Source organism: Manacus candei, unplaced genomic scaffold (genome assembly GCF_025592945.1).
Source record: "Manacus candei isolate 608988 ecotype Guabito, Panama unplaced genomic scaffold, ASM2559294v1 h1tg000014l, whole genome shotgun sequence".
Taxonomy (NCBI): Eukaryota; Metazoa; Chordata; class Aves; order Passeriformes; family Pipridae; genus Manacus; species Manacus candei.
The window spans coordinates 11,537,592-11,560,463 of NW_026138062.1; the positions used below are offsets into that span (position 1 = coordinate 11,537,592).

General features: G+C 36.5%; 1 protein-coding gene across 3 annotated transcripts in view; it reads right to left on the minus strand.

The window, feature by feature from the left end:
- The window catches only part of NDFIP2 (Nedd4 family interacting protein 2), a 45,823-nt gene that overhangs the window by 19,294 nt on the left and 3,657 nt on the right, over nt 1-22,872 (minus strand). For 2 of the 3 annotated variants that reach the window (XM_051779744.1, XM_051779745.1), the window contains exons 2-4: nt 7,439-7,595; nt 5,891-6,018; nt 2,069-2,128 (exon numbers count right to left, since the gene is read on the minus strand). In XM_051779744.1, the coding sequence (XP_051635704.1) occupies nt 2,069-2,128; nt 5,891-6,018; nt 7,439-7,595 (345 nt within the window). The remainder of the gene's footprint in view (nt 1-2,068; nt 2,129-5,890; nt 6,019-7,438; nt 7,596-22,872) is intronic. The other variant, XM_051779746.1, reaches the window with a different exon arrangement.

The window sequence follows — 22,872 nt, forward strand, 5'->3', positions numbered from 1 at the left end:
TACATATGTCAGTTCTACGCACAGGTGAAACATTGCTCTGACTGCAGACTGACAAATGTAAAAGTTTGCACAATAACAGCACCTACTGAAGAGAGTCTACTGAAAACTAAGACAAATTATACAACGTTTTTATATTTAAATGAGTAACATTAGAACAATGCAAGATGACACAAGTTAAATAATGCTGTCAGTAGCAGCAGTAATATGGTTTAAACAGAAGCACAAGTAATATTCTTTTCTTATTTTTTGCTCAAATTAACATTATTTATTAGAACTGAGACAAGAAATTACCTATAAAAACAAATGAAATCAAGAGAGATAAATTCAAGTGAAATTTACTTGTCTATTTCACCCAGAAGCACTTACTACTGAAATAACATTCATGACTAAAATTCAGGGCATTAAACAATCACAGTGATCTAAAGCTCTGCCAAGTGATCCCCATGTTCCCTTTTGTCAACAGAGCAAAATAATTTACCAGAGTATAGAGATTAAGTAAAAAATGTCCTACAACAACCTGTAACAACTCAAGGCAATCAGCTTTACCCTGAGTAACGTGGCTGTGAAATTCCAGCTGTGCTCTGTATTTCAGATTAATTAATGAAGACACTGCATCAGGTAACTTACTTTAAAAACACTGCTATTCACATAGACAATTCCAATGAAAGCACAACAAGCTAGCTGAACAACAATCTTAAGGGACTATAATTCAACAGTACATAATTTCAGATGTCCCTAAATGGTCATCATAAGTGACTATGAAAGCTTTAGTTTATTTAGCTCAACTTTGCTGTAGCTACAAGACTGATGGGGGGGAAGGGAAGGAGAGGATGGGCTGAAAAGGCATTAAACAAAGAGCTGCATTTGAATGTGTTTATATCTGAAATGCATGCCACAAAATTTCCTTTTTTAAGTCAGGACAACAAAAAATATTTTCAGTTTTCATTTCACAATGTCTACAAAACTCCATATATAATAATTCTGGACTTTTTTCTAAACTGTCTGCCAATTACTGTACTTCATACTGGCATTTCCAAAACAATTTGTGAATTATACTCCATGCAAAAAGCTGCCTCAGAGATAAGAAAATTTTGCTCAACTACGGTAACAAGTTAAGCAGTTTGCTCTGTATGCACAGGCTTCTTTAAGGCTTACACATATGAGAAACACAGGTCAATACGCAGCCCACAAATATAAGAGCAGACATTTGCAAGTAGGCACTGTTGTATTAAGTGGAAACAAGTTGTAATTTATCACATTCCATGTCAAAAGGGAGCAGTAAACTGAGTCCTATTTACTGTCTCCAAAAACTAGCATACGAAAATTATCAGAACATTTCAGAAATTAAATACTTTCCCGTGCTTAAATCACATTCAGCCTATACCCACATCACTTGAGACTATGAGGTTTCATGAGCAGTCCTGCACACAGAAAACACTACCTGACCACTGCTCAAGTCCCACTAATACTGGCTGTCTTTCACAGTGCTCTCATTTGATCTAGCTGGTGTCAACTGCCCGAGTCTTTCTTCAACATATAGTTGTTTGTCACCATGCACTCACAAATGAAAATGGGTAATGAAGAATTACTGTCCTCTCTGCTGATGCTTAGAGCTAAACATAATTTAATAAAATACTTCTATTTTTTTATGTGCCTTTTTATCAATGAGATTGCATATTTTACATTTTTTTCTTCTTAATGAGAAGAATGTAACACAACACACAAATCTATATGGTATGTAACACTGTTTCATATTGCAGTATTTCTTGCTTTCTAAATAAGCTGACGTGTACAAACAGAATCTGGTATGGCATATAGTGAGACAACCACCTTTAATCAAGTAAAGAACCACTAAATTGATATAAGTCTTCCCAATGCAATGTTTACAGCAAAAAACTTCTACGAAAGGGTCAAATTACTTAATAAACCCCATAAATGATACCTTGAACATACAAAACAATATGGAGAAATTAACAGTAGGGGGGAAAAGTGAATGAATCCCAGAAGCATTTGTTTGCCAGCAGGAAAATTCATAGCGAAGTCTAAACTAGAGAGAACTATACCATACCTCTGGACGACTGAGGAATATTTCATCAAAGAGACTCCTAGATTCCCTAAACTGGGCGTGCTAAGCATGTAAAAACAGAAAAACGTAAGACAAATGCAACTGAAAAGCATTAAGTAAAAGCCATTCATTGCAACGTACAAACAAGTCATTTAACTGTTAGCAATACTTTTGTCCATTTAAACTGACCTTTCAAAACTGACTTTGATAATTTGAAAAGGAAAACCCGGGATAACTAATGCTATCGCTACTGATGACACAAAGCTGGTACAATTTCTTTGATACAATGAGACATTTGGGAGCATTTGAAAGGAATACACGATCTCTTCCTGTAAGATAAGCTACACAAAGAACTATAAAAACAAGTGCTGAAACTTTCAGTAAAGGTTTAGATTGTTCATATTATATGAATATATTATCTATGATATCTGTGAATGCAGGGCCTATGATGAAGTATATAATATGATCACATTAAGATTTTTTTAAGATCCTTACATGATTTGGGGGGAAAAATACAAAAGTTGGATATTAAATGTGCTGCCCTTTCAAGCCATTTTCCTCTTTTTTGCTCAGTGAGTAGATTTGTAACATTCTTCACTGGACACTTTGGACTATACCATGAAAATTATCAGCTTCATGTATCACTCAAAGCAACAAAATGACATTTAAGTTTTTCCAACTGTTCACATTATTGCAGTAAAGAAGCAATATATCCTCAGTTTACAAGGAGGAAACCAGAGCAACAGAATACTGCAGAGCTCAGATTTGTAAGAGCATTAATTTCATAAGGCTGAAAATAAAAACTGAAAAATCTACATTGTATCATTTGTGTATGTTTTACAAAGTCTGTAATGTACAGGTCAGATACTGTCTGCAGTTGTTACTTGTGAAAGTGAGAAAACAACTATGTAACAGTAGTGCACAGTTTAAGTCACTTATCTGTTATTCCGCAGGTATTCAGAACTAAATCCTTCCCCTAAAGATGGCGAGCCACCACTCTAACCATAACAAGACCCTTCTTTCTTATTCCAGCCATCTGCCAGTATAAGACAGTTTTATTATACAGTCTTAGTCCATTTCAGTGTAAGTCCAGAGTTATTAAATAAGGCAGGGATTTTCTGGCAGTATCACATGGTAAGGAAATTAAAATGGTAATAATTAAAACTGCACTTGCACATAATTTTAATATCATCAACAAAACTGAAATTCAGTTTCAGTATTTCCTATTTTTTCCCCAAATCCCAACTTTGTGACCTTAATACTCTTTCTTTGATATAGCCTGTGTGTGTGTGCATGCACTTGCTTAAAAAAAAAAAAAAAAAAAAAAAAAAGAAAAGGAGCTCTTCAGCAGCCAGCAAGAATGTGACTTTCAGATACACTGTGCAGACTAAACTACTGATACTAACTTAGTAATGTCATTAGTCTAGAACTTTTTACTCAGTTTCTAGTTTGGGGGAATGATAGTGTGTTCTTACGGATTTTTCATAAGCAAGTGAAATTCTTGTGGTGTCAGCACGCAGTTCTTGAATGTCAAGTTCTACTGTATGTTCTAGCAAAGCAGACTGTGTAAAAGTTTACTTCTAACTCCATCACCGTATCCAACTCTCCTAGAGCCTCTTAACTCTAGACTTCTTTTCTCTCCCTACTCCTCTTTTCTCACACACCAGCTTCAGTTCCTTTCCCAGTACCACACTTTAGCCCCACTCGGTCCTTTTCTCCACCAATCCTTTTCCCTTCTGTTTCTCATTTAAATCTCTGTACTCTGTCCATACCACTGCTCTCCATTCATCCTTGCCTCTTCTTATTTTGACTTAGACCATCCTCTCTGATCGCTGCCTGTGTCCACTTTGAGCCAGTTACCTCCTTACTCAACTAAAACCAATTTCCCACAACACATTAGTTTCAGAGGGTTGGTCAGCTATTGCCCTTCTCTTCACCTACCATTGATGACAACTGAATCAAGTGGTTTTCCCCTTCAATTCTAACTGAAGGGCAAGAATAATAAAACTACTTCAGAGCACACCAGAAATTGCTATTTCTCAGTTCCAATGTTTTCACCAAAAACAGTCAAAGCAGCCATAAGGTGCATCTACTTTTAGTTCTGTAATCCCACTCTGACACAAAACATTTGAGAATGCTCTCTGGGAACAGCACATCTGAAGTCCCATCCCCTTCAGAGCTATGAGCAGCCTCAACTTTTTCATGCAAGACAATCTCCACACATTCACCAAATTTGAAGCCATATGTATCAACTGAGGAAACTCACTTTTCAAAAATTTGTTGTTTGACCAAAACCAGGCAGACTGTCTGAAGAAGGGTAAAAGATGTTTCTGTCACACTGACCTGAACTTTTAAGAAAGAGTTCTCCAAAGTAAAAATAAAAAAGCTTAAAATTACAAGATAAAAAAAAACATTTTTTCTTTGTTTTTTTTTTTTGCTTAGCTTTATTTTTTAAATTGGCTGAACCCCAGGTTGAGTTGTCAAGAAAGATTCCTTGTATGTCTGAAATTTGTGCTTCATAGGACTCTAGACATATGAAGTTAAAAGCAACAAGAATCTTGCGAGAGCTGCACATCCTGTCTGCCGCACCACAGGTACTCTAGAAGTTAGGTGTGGGTTGCTAATGTTCCAAGTTTGTAACTTCAGATTGAGGGTTTCACTCAGACCAGTATTTCACCAAATATTTTACTTATGTATTGAACAGTAAGGAAGGACAGACTACATAGCAGTTAAAATGTTACAGCTGGAGATCATCAGCTCACCGCTGAAACGTGGCAAGCAGCCATTCAGATCTCCCTGGTTCCCTACCGCATTTAGTAAAACAGATTTGTGGGACACCTTCACTGACCATGTTACACAAATCCACTTTTAGCTTTAGCTGTGCATACCTTGAAGTGAATGAGTGTTGTGCACTGAGTACTGTGCTGCAGTCAAGAAAGGAACTCACCCTCCTGCTGGGTGAGCAGAGGGTTTTTTCCAGTCACGAGCACTCTGTAGCCAGTAAGATTTTAAATATATATCAAACGTAATCACATTCGATCTCAAGGAGATTTTTAGTGAAAGCACTAGAAGCCTTATTTGGGTATCATATATTATGGTCAATACTACCGAGCAGCACAATTTCCACATTTCAAATCTTAAGAGAAAAGAAGAAATTTGCTTACAAAACTAACACCTATTACTAATTGCAGATATCAGTTTTCTGTGTTGAAGATTGTACTCTAAATAAGGTTAATTCTTTCAAAACTATAAACACCGAATACATGCCTATTACTTAATTTACTGTTTACGATAACTCGTGGTGTATGGTTTTTTTGTTTGGTTTTAAGAACTTGGAGCATTTCTTTGAACTTGCATGGAACAAACAACAGGGACCTTTCCTTTTAAAAAAGATCTACATCATTTAGGGTCTTGCCCCTTCCACACTGTTGGAATTAGCCCTTCCTCTCTAAAGGTCTTTGGTCATTTTTTTTACCATACAAAACACTAAATGTCAACAATAACTCTACAAAGTAACATTAGCAGTGGATACCTCATTAAAAGTTGACAAATTACTGGATAAACTATTAAAACAGGGTAAAATTTGGCTTTTAAAGTTGTTTGGACAACAGCTACATCTCAGAAGAAGGTGAATATGATATGCTTTTCACAGTACTTTACAACTAACTTACACTGTCTATACAAAACCTAAGCATCCAAAATATTTAAGTCATCAGCTCACTGTTATTTTAGTAATAGGTCATAATATGGGCTCAATTGTTATAAATAATTAACTATCTTAACATGTTTCACAAAACTGAAATAAAGCAGAACTATATCACTTACTCGTTGGGCAACTTCTGCTGCAGCAGCTGCCATTGCTGCAGCTTTGGCCTTCTCTGCTTCATCATAAGTAGGAAGAGAGGTAGCTACACTGTATGGAGGTGGTACAGGATAAAATTCATTTTGTGTTTCTGTTCAAAATAAAGAAGTTATGTAGTTATGTATTCTTAAAACAGAAGGATGTCAAGAATATTAACTTTTACATGCACATTCATCCTTGAAGTATTTTTTTTTTACAGAGACTGAAATTCATGATATTTGCATTTCAAATAAGTTCGGGGGGTTTTAAATACTTTCATAAAAAGTAGTGCAGCTTGATGGTACTTTTAGCTGCTACTCAAGACAGAAATTTTAACATAGATGCTGGCAAAAAATTTATGAACAAAAATCATACTATGTCAGTTATATCCCTGGGCATTCCAACCAAAGGCTTTTTATCAAATCATACAAAAGACATGCACACAAACATCCTAAAAAAAAGAGCCTTTAAATATCAATATCAATGTTACTTCAGTCTAGTAAAAATCACGCTGTATTCTTATCAGTGTGGCCTTGTTGCTAATTCCAGTTGCTCTGTGAAAATCAGTTTTTCCAATTTCAACACATTCTTTTAAAAATGTTCCTTCCATCAAAATGGACCACAGACTTCATTCTTCTATGTTGCAAGAGCAAAATATCATCACAAAGAATTATTTACAACATTAATTAAAAAATACTCAAAATACACCTTGATCTTCCTCCTACAGCCAGCAGTAGCTTGTAACAAGATTGCTTAGGAGGTAAAGATTTGTCAGCACAGGTCACATGGTCAACAGATTTGTCAGCACAGCAACACAAGGATGTTATATATAGGGATAATTCCGCACAGCTATGTATTATATTTGCAAATACTGTCTCAAAGGACAGGGACAGGAAACTGCTCTTTTAACCAACATTAAAAACATTAGGCTGGCTATTACTTCTAAAATATTTATTTGGCACATGGGAGACACAAATCCATGCAACTTTACTAAAACAGGAACTCGGATGTAGCCTGTTTTTAAGTCTCCCATATCCCAAAGAAAAGTGACAATCTCACTGAGAAAGGGAGCAGTGAACAAATGGATAAAGAGACTCCTGTTCCTCATTTTTCATGAGAAGTTTTACCAAGAGCCTTTAAACAAAAATTAACCTTTTCACGGCAATATTTTCATGGAACAATGTTACATACTTAGAAGTTTGAGGGTTTTGTTTATAAAGAGGTAATGAAAAGTGCTAATGAGGTCTAATAATGGAGCACTACTCAAAGATGTAGATTAAATGTGGAACAGAACTAGAGCAGACTTAAATAAAACCTATTATACTAATTAATGAATATCCATTAGTCTAGCAATTTAGAACAATCAGTGTAATTTAGAAGTGTGCTTCTTCTGAATAAACCACAGGACTGTGCATGAAAGGATATCTTTTTACTGTGATTGTGTGCTTAGGAAAAAAAAACATGTACCAGTTTGAACCAAGTACTGATTCACACGCGCCCCTCCCTGACAAGCTGTTATGTGAGTAAAATACCTGAAGCTGCAGCTGCTTCCACAGCTATGCTACAGTAAGGTGGAGGGGAAGTATCTGCTTCAGATAAGGCTGCTGTCTGGGAAGTCTGCGTAGTCTCTGTAGACGTCGAGGGCTGCTCAGCTGCTGAAGATTCTGGTGGGTCATCCTCATTGTGAAGCTTAGAAGAAAAACAAAAATTTCAGAATTTCAGAGGCATTCAGGGAATACTTTCCACGACAACCTAATACATGCAGAAGCATGTTCAAAGAGAGAAGATTACTCTCATCAACAAAACAAAAAATATTTACAAACCAGCATGTGACTACTTCAAGTAGTCCAGCTAAATTCTTTTAAGCAAACAGCTAAAGATAGTCTTAACTGCCTTGCTTTCCCCCCCGCCCCCAGAAACGTATTTCTTCTCATCAGAGATGTTCAGAGAGTCTTAAAAATCTGGAGTTTTTCAATGTTTACTATAATGGAAAATACTATTATATGACTATTTTAACACCATTACATTTTTGTTCCTAAATACATTCATAAAATGTCTTAACCCATTTTAAAACAAAACAGGTGAGAAATATTATCATTTATTGTATTGATCTAGAAGAAATAAAAATTTAAGACACATTTCTAGTTCTGTAACTGGGATTTTCATTCTCTTACAACTTGTCAAAGAGCTCCTCCATGCAAATTCTAAGACTTTTCAAAACATTCTGCTTTTCTTTACACCCTGAAAACAATCTTTTCCCTATAAAACTTTAAGCTGCTGGTTGGTTTGTTTGTTTTATTAAGATGAAGTTTTATAAGGACATGCCCAGTTAAGCATATACAGAAATAAAAATTTGGATAAGCAAGAATGTTGATTAAAACTGTGGAATTCAGATCCAGCAACTAATATCTTTTCTTAAAGAAGGTCTTTTTGATTTGTAGTGCTTAAAATATGAATCAAACTTTTTAAAAGAGTGTTAGAATTAAACAAAAAAATGATAGTTCCTAGTAGTGCAAACTACAAGATAAGATACATAGAAGTCAACAACTGAAGGGTCACATGTAAAACCCAGACCAGAAGTTGAACAAATCTAAAAGCAGAATTCTGTAGCTTCAAATTGATGGTTTCTATGAATACCCGACAGAAAAATACCATTTCAATAACAAAAATATTAAGTCTATAACTACATTAATTTCCTATTAGGCAAAGTGCAATCAGATTATTGGAAAAAGCACATTATGAGAAGAAAGAATGCTAAATTTCTTGTTAAGCAGTGTAACATTCACACCAAAATTCTTTCAACATGTAGATTATATCAAAGTTCACAGAATGGTTGAGGCTGAAAGGGATCACTGAGGCCATCTAGCTCTATGAGGCCTCTCAGCCCCCCCCTGCTCAATGAGAGACACCTACAGCTGGTTGTGCAGGACCACATTCAGATGACTGTTGAGTACCTCCACAAGCTCTCTGGAAAGCTTGTTCCAGTGCTCAGTTACCCTCTCTTTATTAAAAATACGGAGGGGGAAAAACAAAAAAAAAGAAAAAAGTTTCCTAATGTTCAGAGGTCATCTTCAATGGAACTGACTGGAGGTTTTGAGGGTTTCTGGGTACTGAGCAATCAGGTCATTTAACGGCTAATCAGTGATCCAAAAGTAGCAGTAATCAGAGAACTATGAATAGCCATTTAGAGTAGTTAAAGCCAAAGAAAATAAAAGTACTTCAAAATAACTAAAATATATTTAGTGAAAGAGAAAACAAGTGAGAATACAAATCACTCTACTCTAAAAAGGTCAAATGGGTCAGAAGAACAACCTGAGAACTACAAATGTTATGATTCTAAATTCAGTACATTCACAAGAAAAATCTAATATTGCAATGGACAAATAAAAAAAAACCCCTCATTCTTAAATAAAACTGTCATTTGATTAGAAAAGATACAAATAACCAGACATTACTGGCACAGTTTTTTACACTGATGCTGTTACACTGACACTCATATGGGATATGTGTGTAGTTCTGACTACCCCCCAACAACAACCTGGTCTACAGGCAGGAGAAGCAGCAGAGGCAAGTTAATTGACATCTGTCTGTTACCTCCATTCTTCCCCTCCTGTCACCTTCCACTTCAATCCCTGCAACTTTTTCTCCCTACCAAGCCAGTATGTACTGTCACTATTCTGGAGACATAGAGGTCCTCTAGCATTTCATTGGTCAAAAAGCATATTACTGCTTAAAAAAACCCCACACTTTGCCATTACAAGAACTGTAATTTTATGTCTTCTGCGTACTTTCTTGAAAATTACTTTTCTCCATATTATCTCTAATATAGTAACAGTGGAGCAATTTAGGAACTGATGAAGTTAACGTGAAGATCGGACAAGAATATGCACATGAGACTTCTTGTTTTCAAAGACAAAGTCAACAAGTCATTCACTTGTTATAGCAACTGCAGTTTGGAAATGGAAAAAATCCATCCTAAGGGCTCCATACAAAAGAGTCTCATTATGGTCTTTAGTGGATTCAAAAAGTCTTTATTTTGCAGGACTCATATTCAGAAACCAAGTATTTATCTTCATCCTCTCTTCTATTATACAAGCCTCTCAGAAATTCTGAAAGGCATCAAGGTTATCGTAATGCAGTAATTTAACAAAAAATCCTGACTCCTTTACTGAAAAAAAAAAAAAAAAATCACAAGAACTGGATTAAGTAGCTTGAGTGTTCCCAGCTACAATAATAAACACAAGTTGTTCCGTGAACAGAAACCAGCTTTTGTTAGTTCTCACTGTGTCCTGTGTCTCCTAGTTTCTCCTCAAGGCAGTAATTTCAGCTCTTCTCAGGGGACTAATCCGCTGAGGTAAGAAAGTAAAACAACGACAGAGTTCAAAAAGTGTTTGGATGATACTCTCAGGCACATACATGGTGTGACTCCAGGGGATGGTCCTGTGCAGAGCTAAGGCTTGGACTCAATGATCCTTGTGGTTCCCTTCCAACTCAGCATATTCAGTGATTCTGTAATAAAACCCCACAACTGCAGCAGAACTTGCCCCAGCAAACTGGAAATTTTGCCCAGGCCAGCAGGGTAGATAGCAGTGGTTTATATCATTTTGTCTTGTAGCAACTCTGTCTCATTTTCACAGGGCACTGATTCTCCTCTGTGGAGTCACCAGTTTGCTTAAAACCAGTAGGAATCTGTCTACCTTTGAGCTTCCCATTTACATTTAATTTTGGCTTATACTGGCTGATAAATTTAGAAGTTATTTTTGGAGACAGGGGAAGAAGAGGCCTGACACTCCACACAGGTTTCATTGCCATAGAAACCAAGATAAAAACACCCAGAATGGAACAGAAAACATCTGTTTCAAGGTATTACTTAGGCTATGTACTAAAATGTCACCTGAAGAAGCATTTAACATGAAAAGTATACAAACACTATCCAAGATTTTATTTTTCCAATAGTAAGACGATTTGTCTACTTTTTAAAGGACTAAGGAGAACTCACAGTTCATCATCCCAGTCCCTCCCAAGCCCCAACTGAGCCATTATTTAGTTCAAAGCAACACAACTGCTTTTGTCAAGATTATGGTCAAAATAATTGCCAAGACCTGTTAAACCACAGACAAGTGTAAATTAGTACCTTCCCCTGATCCCCACCCTCCCATTTTAAAAGCAAGTCACACACAAATTTTTTTTTCCTTCACATCTTAGTCTGTACTTACAGTATCCAGCTGACTACATGGAGCTTTATTATTAAAAAAAAAAAAAAAAAAAGGAAGTACTTTGTTATTAGACATATTACTCTTAAACTGTTTATGTCAGTATTTCAATCCCTGCTTTTGCAGCCCTCAACCTACAGAACATTACAGGCTCATATTCTCAAGATGTCCTATGTAAGGACATGTAAAATTCAAAGTTCAATTGAGGAGCAATGGTTATTCTGCCACCAATGACTCAATCTTATGGTAACTACTAAAGGGGGTACAGTAATATAATAATTACCTTCATACGATTTTTTTATCATACACAGTCTTCGGTTTTCTTCCTAGCAAAAGGTCTACAAAACAGTGATTTGCTACTTCATTTCAGAAGAAGTTAAAATCAATGCCAGACCTTTCAGCACCAAAATACTGTGTAAAATACAGATACCTTTCTTTTCTAACTACTTTAACAGTAATAATTTCTTTAAAGAAGAAATTATTCTTCTACAATTTATACAATTATTCATTCTAATACTTCCTTCTAATTGATTTCCTTAAGCCTGTTATTTTGTTTGTGTAATTATTCCCAAAGGAATCAGATGCACTGTCTGAAATCAGCTGACGGCCTACAAAGAAACATGACTCATGAGAAAGTGCTTAGTACAGAAGCTTTTACTGAGGGGACTGATGCATATACTTTAACCATTTAGGCTTATCAAAATAAAAACTTAAACTGGAAGATCTCATTCTCTACTTTTCCTTTACCTGCAGATAGTAACTTTGTTTCACCCACAAAACTCTGTTTTCCTAGAAAAACAAAGTTGGTTTCATTTCTGATGAACTGACTGTACTAGAGTGGCAATACAAGCAGGCTATTAAATTATGTCATTTTAAAAAAAATCATGGGAAAAGGACGTCTTATATCATGTCTACCATACGTACACCAGATTAGAACAATGTTTTCTGATAAGCATATTGAAGTAGCACACTAATCTAGTCATAGCATAACACACACACACCCCCACTCACAATTTTTGCCACCTAATTTTATGCACATTTCAAAAGCTGCTCTTTAATCCTTTCATAAAATATGACTTAGGGAAACCAGTATATTATAAAGTTATTGCAACATAATTAAGAGCATGATATACATTTTTAAAATCCCTTTGTCATAAACATATGCTTTTTTCATGCTCTTTATATAATTTCTTTAGCGTAGTATAAAATTATGCATACAGGTTTAAAAAAAAAACAAAAAACAAAAAACAAAAAAAAAAAACCAACCACAAACCCCCAAACAACTAGCCAGCTTTCTTTTCCTGCTTCCTTTAACACCCTTATTACTAGTTAACCTTGTCAAAATGTGACTTTTAGATAAACTTCTGTTGTAAATTTTAGCAGTGATAGTTCTGTATGGGGCACCATAGAGCTATACAGAACTCTAATTAGCAATCATAAATTACAAAGCACTTTTAACAAACCCTTCTACCTTTCAAATGATATTACATTTCTGAAGAAGCTTTGACTCTTCTAGTTTTGACCTCATGCTGACCAGTTCATGGGTTCTTCCAAACTGCATTTTAACTAATATAATGCACAGAAATTCCATAATGCTGAACTTAATACTCTGCTTTAAGTAATGCTATGGAGACAACCAAGTACATCACACAAGTTCAACCTTTCTATGTACAGTCCATTGATACAGTTCCTTCACATAAAGCAACACTCTTGGCAACAGAGGGTCATCGTCTTCACTTTGCACAAGTCACTTGGGTTTTCTATTATCAATTTTTCAAATAATAACAAAAGACCAACCGAAAATATCCACTTATTGCAGCTTCTAGTGTGGGAGAGAAAGGCATGGCAGACTCAAGACTGCCCGTGCAGTGCACAAAAAGAAGTCTGATGTTTCTGCATTAGATTCCTGACATCTTCCATACACAGGTATTTTTTCCACAGAAATCATACTGTTTTAAATACAAGAGGTGTAACCAACAGCAGGTTAAAAAAAAATGCTATTTTCTTCATTAAGCTTAAAGAGACCTTCTCACCTCTCTGTGATACACCCAATGTTTTCATTTATTGAAAAATTCTAAGTCCTTTTACACCTGCCTACTGGTAATGATTTGTAAGTTTAACTAAACTGCTCTCTACAAATGAGGCATGAAAGCATAGATTTCTTGCTACATAAAAATAATTTCACTGAAACAAATACAGGCTGCAAATTAAATGCTTGTTTTGTAACCATATATTGCATTTTTCAGCTTTACTAGTCTAAAAATAGATTAATTTCTCTGTAAATAGCAAAATCTTAATCTTGGGATTTTCAAGACAAAACAAAAAAAGATCCTGAAATAAATTTTAATTCTGAACCTGTTACAAAAATACTTCATGTTGAAAATGGATTTGACCTCTGTCTATTCACCTCTCGTTTCTGAATGCCACCTAATCGACTATTACTTTATTTTTAGAAAAACCGTAAAACTTATACTGTCAAACCAGAAACACCATCCACAGAATCATAGAATGGTTTGGGTCAGAAAGGAGCTTACAGATCATCTAGTTCCAAGCCCCCAGCCTGAGGGAGCTGCGCCAGGTTGCTCCAAGCCCCATCCAGCCTGGCCTTAAACACTCCTAGGGATGGGGCATCCACAACTTCTCTAGGCAACCTGTTCCAGTGCCTCACACACCTCACAGAAAAAAATTTCTTTCTAATATCCAAACAAAACCTATCCTCCTTCAATTTAAAGTCATTCCCCTTGTTCTATCACTACACACCCTTGTAAAACATCCCTCTCCGGCATTCTTGTAGAGCTCTTTTAGGCACTGAAAGGCTCCTCTAAGGTGTCCCCAGAACCTTCTCTTCTCCAGGTTGCAAACCCCCAACTGTCCAGCTTTTCCTCGTAGGAGAGGTACTTCATCCCTCTAATCATCTTGGTGGCTTTCCTCTGGAGCCACTCGAACAGGTCAGTGTCCTTCCTGTGCTGGAGACTCCAGAGCTAGATGCAGTGCTCCAGGTAGGATGTCACCAGAGCAGAGTAGAGGGGCAGAATCACCTCCTTGCCCTGGTAGCCACTCTGCTTTTGTTGCAGTCCAGGACATGATTGGCTTTCCAGGCTGCAAGTGCACATTGCCGGACCATGTCCAGCCTCTCTTCCACCAGGAATCCCAAGTCCTTCTCATCAGGGCTGCTCTCGATCCATTCTCTGCCCAGACTGTGTTTGTGCTTGACATTGCCCCAGCCCAGGTACAGGACCTTACACAATTGGCCTTGTTGAAATTCTTTTTTGCACACAACCACTTCTCAAGCTTGTCAAGGTCCTTCTGGATGGCATCCCTTCCCTCCAGCTTGTCAACTGCACCGCACAGCTTGGTGTCACTAGCAAGCTTGATCTTAGCACTTGCCCTCAGCAATCAGCTCTAATTCGGGTAGCCACTGAATTTCAGTAGTCACAGAAAAAAATCAAAACTAAAACCAATAATCTGTAATTACACTCAGCAAATAATCTGAAGAGCAGAAGAGAAAAATCCTGCCGCAAAAAAAATGTTTCATTTTCCTGTTTATTTGGAAAAAAACCAAACATATCCACATCAGTCTCTGAAAGAAATATTTACAATTTTCTAGAATCCAAGAATTCTTGAGAAAATAAGCCCAACAAACCACATTGTATTGTAAGTTACTAGCTTCCTCTTCACTATCAGTTTTTTATCCTTTACCAATACGGTAATTTACATCATGCCCCTTTTTTTAAATGCCTGTTTTAACACCAACCTACCACAAACCTGTGTAGTCCAACTTGTAGGAAGGCAACTCTTCGCAGTTCAGTACCAAATGCACACTCTCCTGAAATATAGACCTGGTCACAGCCACAACACTCCAGACAAACAGCAACCTCTAAAGACTAGCGATCCCTCAGATTAACAAATACTGAAGTACTAAGCAATTAAGCTCATAAGGCACTTCAGTATATTCCAGTACAACTTTCAGTTACTTTTTGCTTTTATGTATTTAAAACTAAGTGACCAGATTTGATTAGAATCTCTGACTGCACAGAACAGATGTAGATCCTATTTTTTTTCCTCAACTTCCCCTGAATTGGCAAGCATCAACTATCACACGCCTGGATCTAGCAATGTCCCTTCATGATAATGGAGTGGATTGGTTTGTTTTGTTGGGGTTTTTTGTTTGTTTTTTTTTTTTTTTTTCCGAGGCATCTCTGCAGACAGTTTTCAACCAGAGTTAATATGTCAGAAGGTCAAAGGTGTAAAATCTGCACTAGAACCAGGGAAGAACAGAAATCCATTGATGCCCTTCCACAGCTGTGTAGAAATACCAAGTGTGTCTGCTAAATAAGGATTAGGTACCATGGAAACCCACAACCTCTGGAGGCAAACTCTGACTGAAAAGAATCCAGAGAGATTTATACTAAATGTTGGTGAAAAATAAGTTGCAAGAGAATGGCTTTTCTACCAGAATGAATCTCCTGGTATAAAAATAAAGTATTCTGTAGCAAGTGAAAGTGTTTTACATGCACAAGTGGGTTAAATTATTTTAGTCAGATCTCTTTAACAAGGAATCTTTAGTCTATTGGATTTCCCAAGTTTTTTTCAAAAGAAGCTTATAAGTCTCATTAAAAACAAAATGAAGAACAATGATTATCAACACTTTGTGAAGGAAAAAATAAAAACATTATAATGTGTGTCGACAGATGTGTCTCTCTGTCTCTTCATCCCAATGGCTATGTTATATATAGCATTTTGCTTGTTCATTTTTTGTGAATTACGATCCAGATTGAAACAATTAATTATACATTTAGCAGCACAGCATGCACATTTGCATTCATTCCCTATGGCTTCTATTCCTTCCAATCCCCCATATTATTGGTAAAAATGGAGCTCTTAGTAAAGTGAATATGAGAACTCTTTTAGAAAAGTAAATATTCTAAGACTAATGCCACTAGAAGTGTGGTCTTATTCTTTAAATATATCCATTTCTCTCAATTTTTTTTTAGGTGTCTTCTCTACTGAAGAATTATTCAGCAATACTTCTTAGTACTGGAATTTTTGTATGATCCAAACGGGCATATGCTTCATATTGATTGTAAAATTATAAACTGGACATCGTTTCCTAGAGTTTTTCCAATTGCATAGTTATACGAATGGATAATGAAATTTGTCAACAAAACACCGGTATCTCTAAATACTAATAAAGACTATGGCTGGGCCTAACATTTTCAGATCTTCACTCATAAGTATAAAAAAATTCTAGAAAGAAGTTGTTAAAAGCTTACTCTAAAGCTTGTACACAACGAGGTATCGCAACTCTGATCTACTCTAGAAGTTACTGAAGACATTACCACCCATCACATAGCCTTCTTTTTGTTTACAGAACTGAAACCAGTTCCTCAAGCTGTTCTCAAGTCATTGTTTGACAAAGTATAAAATGAGGCTCTCCTCCTTGAACGCTTTCTAGATAGAAGTAAGACACTCACTAAAAAACAGAAGCATATTACTGAGACCAGCAGTCAAAGGAAGTGCTTTGTCTCCAACACAATCATCAAGAGATAGATGAACAGCACATGAGCCTTAGTCACTTATTTGCCACCTATTTTCTTCAGACTCCCCACCATTCACAGCAGTTATACTACAGCTGGAAAAGTGTGCATCTCTGCCAATGCCATTTGCATCTGGTATGGATTTGACACATGTGAATTTGTTTTCCTGAATCTGATAGTATTATCTACCTCTAAAATCTTATGTATTAACAAACTGCATATGTTCACTTCTCCTTGCATAATTTCTAAATCAAACCTCAGTGAGTGCTCTCCAGTTTTACAATTGCACACTTTGGTGAATAAAAGTTCCACAACTGCTCTATCCAGTGCCTTCGTGACTCTACAAGCATTGATCACTTCCAACTCCCACCACCCATTTCAGACATCCCTTTTAAGAAGTCTGCTTCCTTTTACCTTCTGTAGTTCCTCTAGGCTCCTCTTATGAGAGGCCAAAACTGCATACAGTACTCAACATGGGCAGGTCCCATGTTTCATACAATGCTTCCTGTTCATTCTCACTATCTTCCTTAATGATGGACAATGTTTCATCAGGATTTGTTGGCAGCTGCCACTAACCAACAGCTTCAGCAAGCCACCAGTGACAGAACTGCAAGTCAAAAGGTCATGTCTTTACTTACCAGAAGCTTTATGAAACCAGTACAGAAAGTAGATCCCAGTCACTCTGAAGTCACACAGAACATATACAACATATAAACTGTAAAAGTAGAGGGAACAGGAAGGCCTGTAAAATTAAGAAATGGGACAGGGCTGTCACCAAGAGTCAATTCAGTATTCAACAGTTAGTTCCAGCTTCCATTTTAGCCTACATTCATTTCAGCTGCAAAATTCAACATTTGAATTATTCTAAATATATTATGCATACTTCACTTAAGGTAGAGCGGGAAAGCTCAAGTACAAAGACAATGCAGGAAGATGCTAAAAATGACAAATGTACAAGGGAGTAACAAAGATAAAGAGCAGTTTCTTCCTGAAGAAGTATCATGGAAACTGAACTGCAGAAGCAGCACACAGTTTCACCTTAAGGCCTTGATTTGAGAGAAGTAGAAAAAAAGGACTCAAGTTTGTGTCTCCTGTACCATGTATAAGTGCTCCTGAAAGTTCTTCAGAAAAACTACGAAAAATTTCAAAACTCTCAAGTTTATCCATAACCCAGGGATTTATCCCATATGTACATAAATAAAGCCAGTCAAGCAGAACAATTTCCTACTCAACAGTACACAGTAGCCCAAAATGAAATCAATAATTTAATAAAATATAATTCAGAGGATATTATTAATCAATAAGAGCAAGCTTTATTCTTATTAGTGGGTCAATCGCACTTGACTTTTTCAGCATAACTCATTTTCTTAGTAACTGGAAATGGAGTACCTGAGGTCCTTGATTTACTGAAATAATACAGACACAAATTTCAACAGCTTAAAAAAACCACACACATACACAACACTAGTTAAACACACTTATTGTGTATTGCAAGAACAGACTCTTCTGAAAAGATTCTCTTTTTGATTTGCAATCTTCTTTCCCTTCCATCCATTGTGAGACTCACAGTTTTAATAAAGTTAAATAGCAATGACAAACACAACTCACAAACACCAATAAACATTAAATGCCCTATCTTTAAAGAAAGCATGTTTATGTGTAATCAGGTACTATGGAGTTTTTTCAACCCTGTTATTAAAGAGTGCTGACTCATCATTTTAAAGCAATCCTACAAAATATGTGGCCAAAAGAACCACTCTCTGGACCTCTCAATTGCCAGATAGATGATGCACACATTTGAAAATAGGTACTTTCCAGCAGATTGTTTGATTATAAGGCAGCTAAACAAAACCAGAATAACAAAATAAAAAAGCAGCAGTCCAGGAAGTTCACCTCTCTGGAAGACAGCAGAACATGACCAAATCAGTGCTATTGCTAAATCATAGGAAGCATTTTAAGGAGGGGGAAAAAAAAGTAGTAGAGGTTGAGGCACACAAGAAAGGAACATATACCACAATGCTCAATATCAGTTGTGGCCCAGCACTGCAGCATGGCCAGCTCAGTTGTTCGAATTATGCACACAGAGTTTGGAACAGGTTTTAAACAGTAAAGAACAAATCTTTTTCCTAATCATTTATTTCATGCATTTGATGCAAGCCAATTTTGTAACCACAACTCCGAAGATTTCAGTTAAGAGCGTTAATGCTTCAAAAATATCTTAGGGACTTTTTCTATTAAATTTCAGAATATGACAATCAATTCAAAGTACCAGGATGAAAATAGACAACTGGCCTCAGTATCACCCAAGACACTTATCCCAATTGTTTCATGCTTTACCAAAGGCACCACCTATTCCTCAAAGATGACAAGTGTTAATTACACTAACCATCACAAAAGCAATGTTTAACCACGAGCTCCTGCTCCTTTAAAGAACCCTTAACTTATTTCCGGCAATGAGGAGATAAGACCATGCTTACAGTAGCAGTTGTCAATAATAATCTTTCCTCAAGGCTGTTCTACATAACCTTTTCAGATTAACCCAGGAAAAGCAAAAGCACATTCAATAGCTCTAGCTATATATACATCTACCAAGGATATGATTCTGACCTCTCCTACATCAACAATCAGTGAACACTAAGAGGATTACTGTCAAAAGGTAAAATACTGTTCAAAGCTAAAACTGACAAACTATGTTTGTGAATATGTTACCACACAATAGTGAGGAGACCAAATTTTTTCTTTTTTTTTTTTTTTTTTTTACTGAAAATCCATGTTTTACAAGAAGGAATATAACAAATCTCTGCCAAGCACCTAGTAACTCTAAGAAAAATAGGTTTACAAACAAAAATAAAGTCACATACAGCTTATTGACCAGATTTTATTTTGTCTACACCACTCAAAGTTTGGAGGACTTTTTTCTAAATTGTTCTGTCCATTCCAAACATAGCTGGACACACAGCCAGGGCTGAGGCTGGGGGGATGACTCAATATCTAATGTTTTTGCTATAGAGTTACTGAGGAGTAAGTTAGACTATCTCAGTTTTAAGCTTATCTTAGCCTATAACAATGGAAATGATGCTTAGGTGGAATAAACAGCTAAATGTTAAAATGGAAATATATTTTCCACTTCCACTGTAAATCTCAGACCTCGACGTGCTCTGAGTGCAGGCTGTGCAAGCCTGACATGACTTTAACACAAACAGAAAAAGTTAGACATTTTCATTAAACACAGCTGGTGAAGGGGGTGCTCGTTTTACTAAAGTCAGCTAGTTGCAACAGTACTTGCCCAGGAAGTGGGAGATCTAAGCCTGAGGCAGCTCAAACCCATAGTCTTGGCTGTGCAGTAGTTCAGTTTCAGCAGGAAAAGCTGGCAGTGCCTCTCCAACCTAACCAATTTTTTATTCTTTTTTTACTCATAATCTCAGGCTTACTTTTCTTCTTTGTTTGAAAATGGCTTGCCTAAATTGAGTGTACTGGCATACACCGATTTGGTCATTCCCCTTTCCAAAGTAGTTGATGTACTTGAAATTTAGGAGGAGGTTCGAGGCTACAAAACTTAACACAATACTCAAATCTATAACTGTAAATTGAGCACTGAGATCTCACAAAGTTAGGTGCAATGACATAACCAGTTGCCACATCTTCCTTGTTTTGTCAACACTGTCATGGGGCAGAAAGCTAATTCTAGCCTTATTTTGAAACTTTTTCTCAAAAGTAACTCATTTTCCCCACCTAGAAGACTGCTACTAACATTTCATATTAGCATAGTGCTTGATTTCTGGGATTATCGTGATGCTGTTCCTACCACATTTTTCACATATGAACAACTTGAGAGCGGGCTTACAGTTTCTCCTTTTTAAACTAGCATGAAAAGAACATCCAGCTTGGCCACAACACAGCTGAGAGGTTCTTCTGCTAAGAACCCTGCTATTTGAAGCCATTTTATTCATGTTACTGAACTTTCCTAATAGGACTGAAGACTTATAAGATATAGCATGCATGCCACAGCATGAAGCTGCCCTTTTACATTACCTGAATTCACATAACTGCACAGATCAGGTACCTCTTTCTTTGGGCTTTATGCATCTTTCAAGAACCTCAAAATCCCAGTTTCACAAGACAGGCTTAGCCACACCAACAGCTTGCTGCCACCACAAAGGCCACTCCTGTTCCTAACCTTTCCTCCTGCACTACCCTTGCACAGATTCAGCCTTAGATTTTGGCCTACCAGTACCTCTGGAGAAAAACCCAAATGGAGTAACCCAGGCGTGCTTTGCTGGTTCTATGTACTCTTTTTTTTTTCTGTTGTTCAGTATGGTAAAACTGGTATTCTCTATAACTAAATCAATTTGTGTGCAACATAGCTTATGTCCTTGTGTGCTCACACCAAAAAAAAAAAAGGAACTGCCCACATCCCACAACCTATGCCCATATAAAAAACCAGAAAGCTATTGTAACATTGATATTCCTGATGTACCAGTAAGCCAGTGTTATTCCCATGAATCAGTTGCAGAGCTGGATATTTCATGTGTAGCCCTCCAAAAGAAATTCAAAAATTCGTGATGGCAACGCACAAAGTTAAACCACCCTGCTTAATTAACAAACAAGAATAGAGAGAAAGGATTGTACCTGTCCAGTACACAGAGATTTGAGGTTTATTTCCTTGTTTGTATAAAATGTATTAAAAACAACTAAAAAGTGAAAAAAATTTAAAATGTATTCCATTAAGTATTAACTGCATCACTACTGTATTTGCAAACATATCTCAACATTTCTAATTTTTCTTCTTCGTCTGTAGTAGGATTCTTCATTAAAAAAACACATTAAAAAGTTGGTGAAAATATTAAAGGTATTCCTTCAAGAGTAAAACTACTGTTTAATAGACAAATTTGTTACAGATAAAATTTGTTACAAAAATAAATTCAGAATTTAAAATGTCTATTCTTACATTCCAAAAAAGCAACTAAGAAGCATGGGCAAACCATTGTCTGAAAGCATCATTTATTTCATTACAGGAGATCCTCAGGTGCTTTTCTAAACTATTAAAAGTCTATGCTAGGTGTTTCATATGCAAATAGTCAGTGCCACAAAAAATTGTATCTTCAGTAACTAAGGCTCACCAAAAATATCAGTGCAACTGTCACAAGCAGGTTACAGTAACGTTTATCAGCTAATGCATCTTTACTCAGTATTTTTCAGTACTATAAACTTAGTCCTCTAGATGCAGTATTTTATCTACCAGTTACATCATCTCATGTCTGTGTAAAGCAACAGAATTTCCCTAACATAAGCTGGCTTGATCTGTTCAGTAACACCAATGACGTAAGAGTTTTCCTAAGACAATAAATACTGTAGAAAATATGCTAGATATAAGCTAGTGGTCTTATTTAAAAGGCATAGAATAAACTATATTTGTGAGTTTATTTGCCAATCACTATTAGGTTAAGTCCTCTGAAAAGAAGGGAAGGAGGAAGAGATTGTTCTTTGTTCACATTTCCTGTGTAGGTTGACTTTCATGAGAGCTACAAACACAATTTGACTTTGATAAAGGTTTTTAACCAGATAACTTTGCGAGAGTAAAGTGTCCGCAACAATGGAGTTAACAGATACAGAAAATAAAACCTTATCTGAGTTTCTGTTTTGCTATAAAGTGTTTACAGTACAAATTTTCACCTCTTAACCCTGTTTCTAAAAAGTACACACAACTTACATTCATACAAGATTAACACGCCTTTAAAAAAAAATAAAAATAAAAAAAAAAAATCACAGTTTCTTTATCCCTGTACAGTGCTGTACAACAGCAGGCTGTCATCTCAGTCTTGCCTCACACATCACTTACAAACCCCACCAGGTCCAAGTGCTACAGCAGCATGGCAACTTCAGCAGCAGCTAAACTGACATCCTGCCTTTGACTCCATCCAAACTGGTTTGTTACCTACCCATTTTATCACTCACCTATCTAGCTCTGACAAAACCCTAAGTCAAAGACTCATGACTACCTGACCCCAAATTGGTTGCCCAAAACTTCAATCAAGAAAGACTGTGGGGAGCAAAGAATTTGTTATAATTCTTGAGCAGCACAGCATATAAGTCCTGCAGCCTTCAATACGACTTCTGTGCCTGAATCACTCGTATGCACGTGTAGTCTTCCCTCATGACTCAGTTATCTGGAAAACCACATTTCACAGTAAAAAAGGCAATCCTGAGCTTTAATGC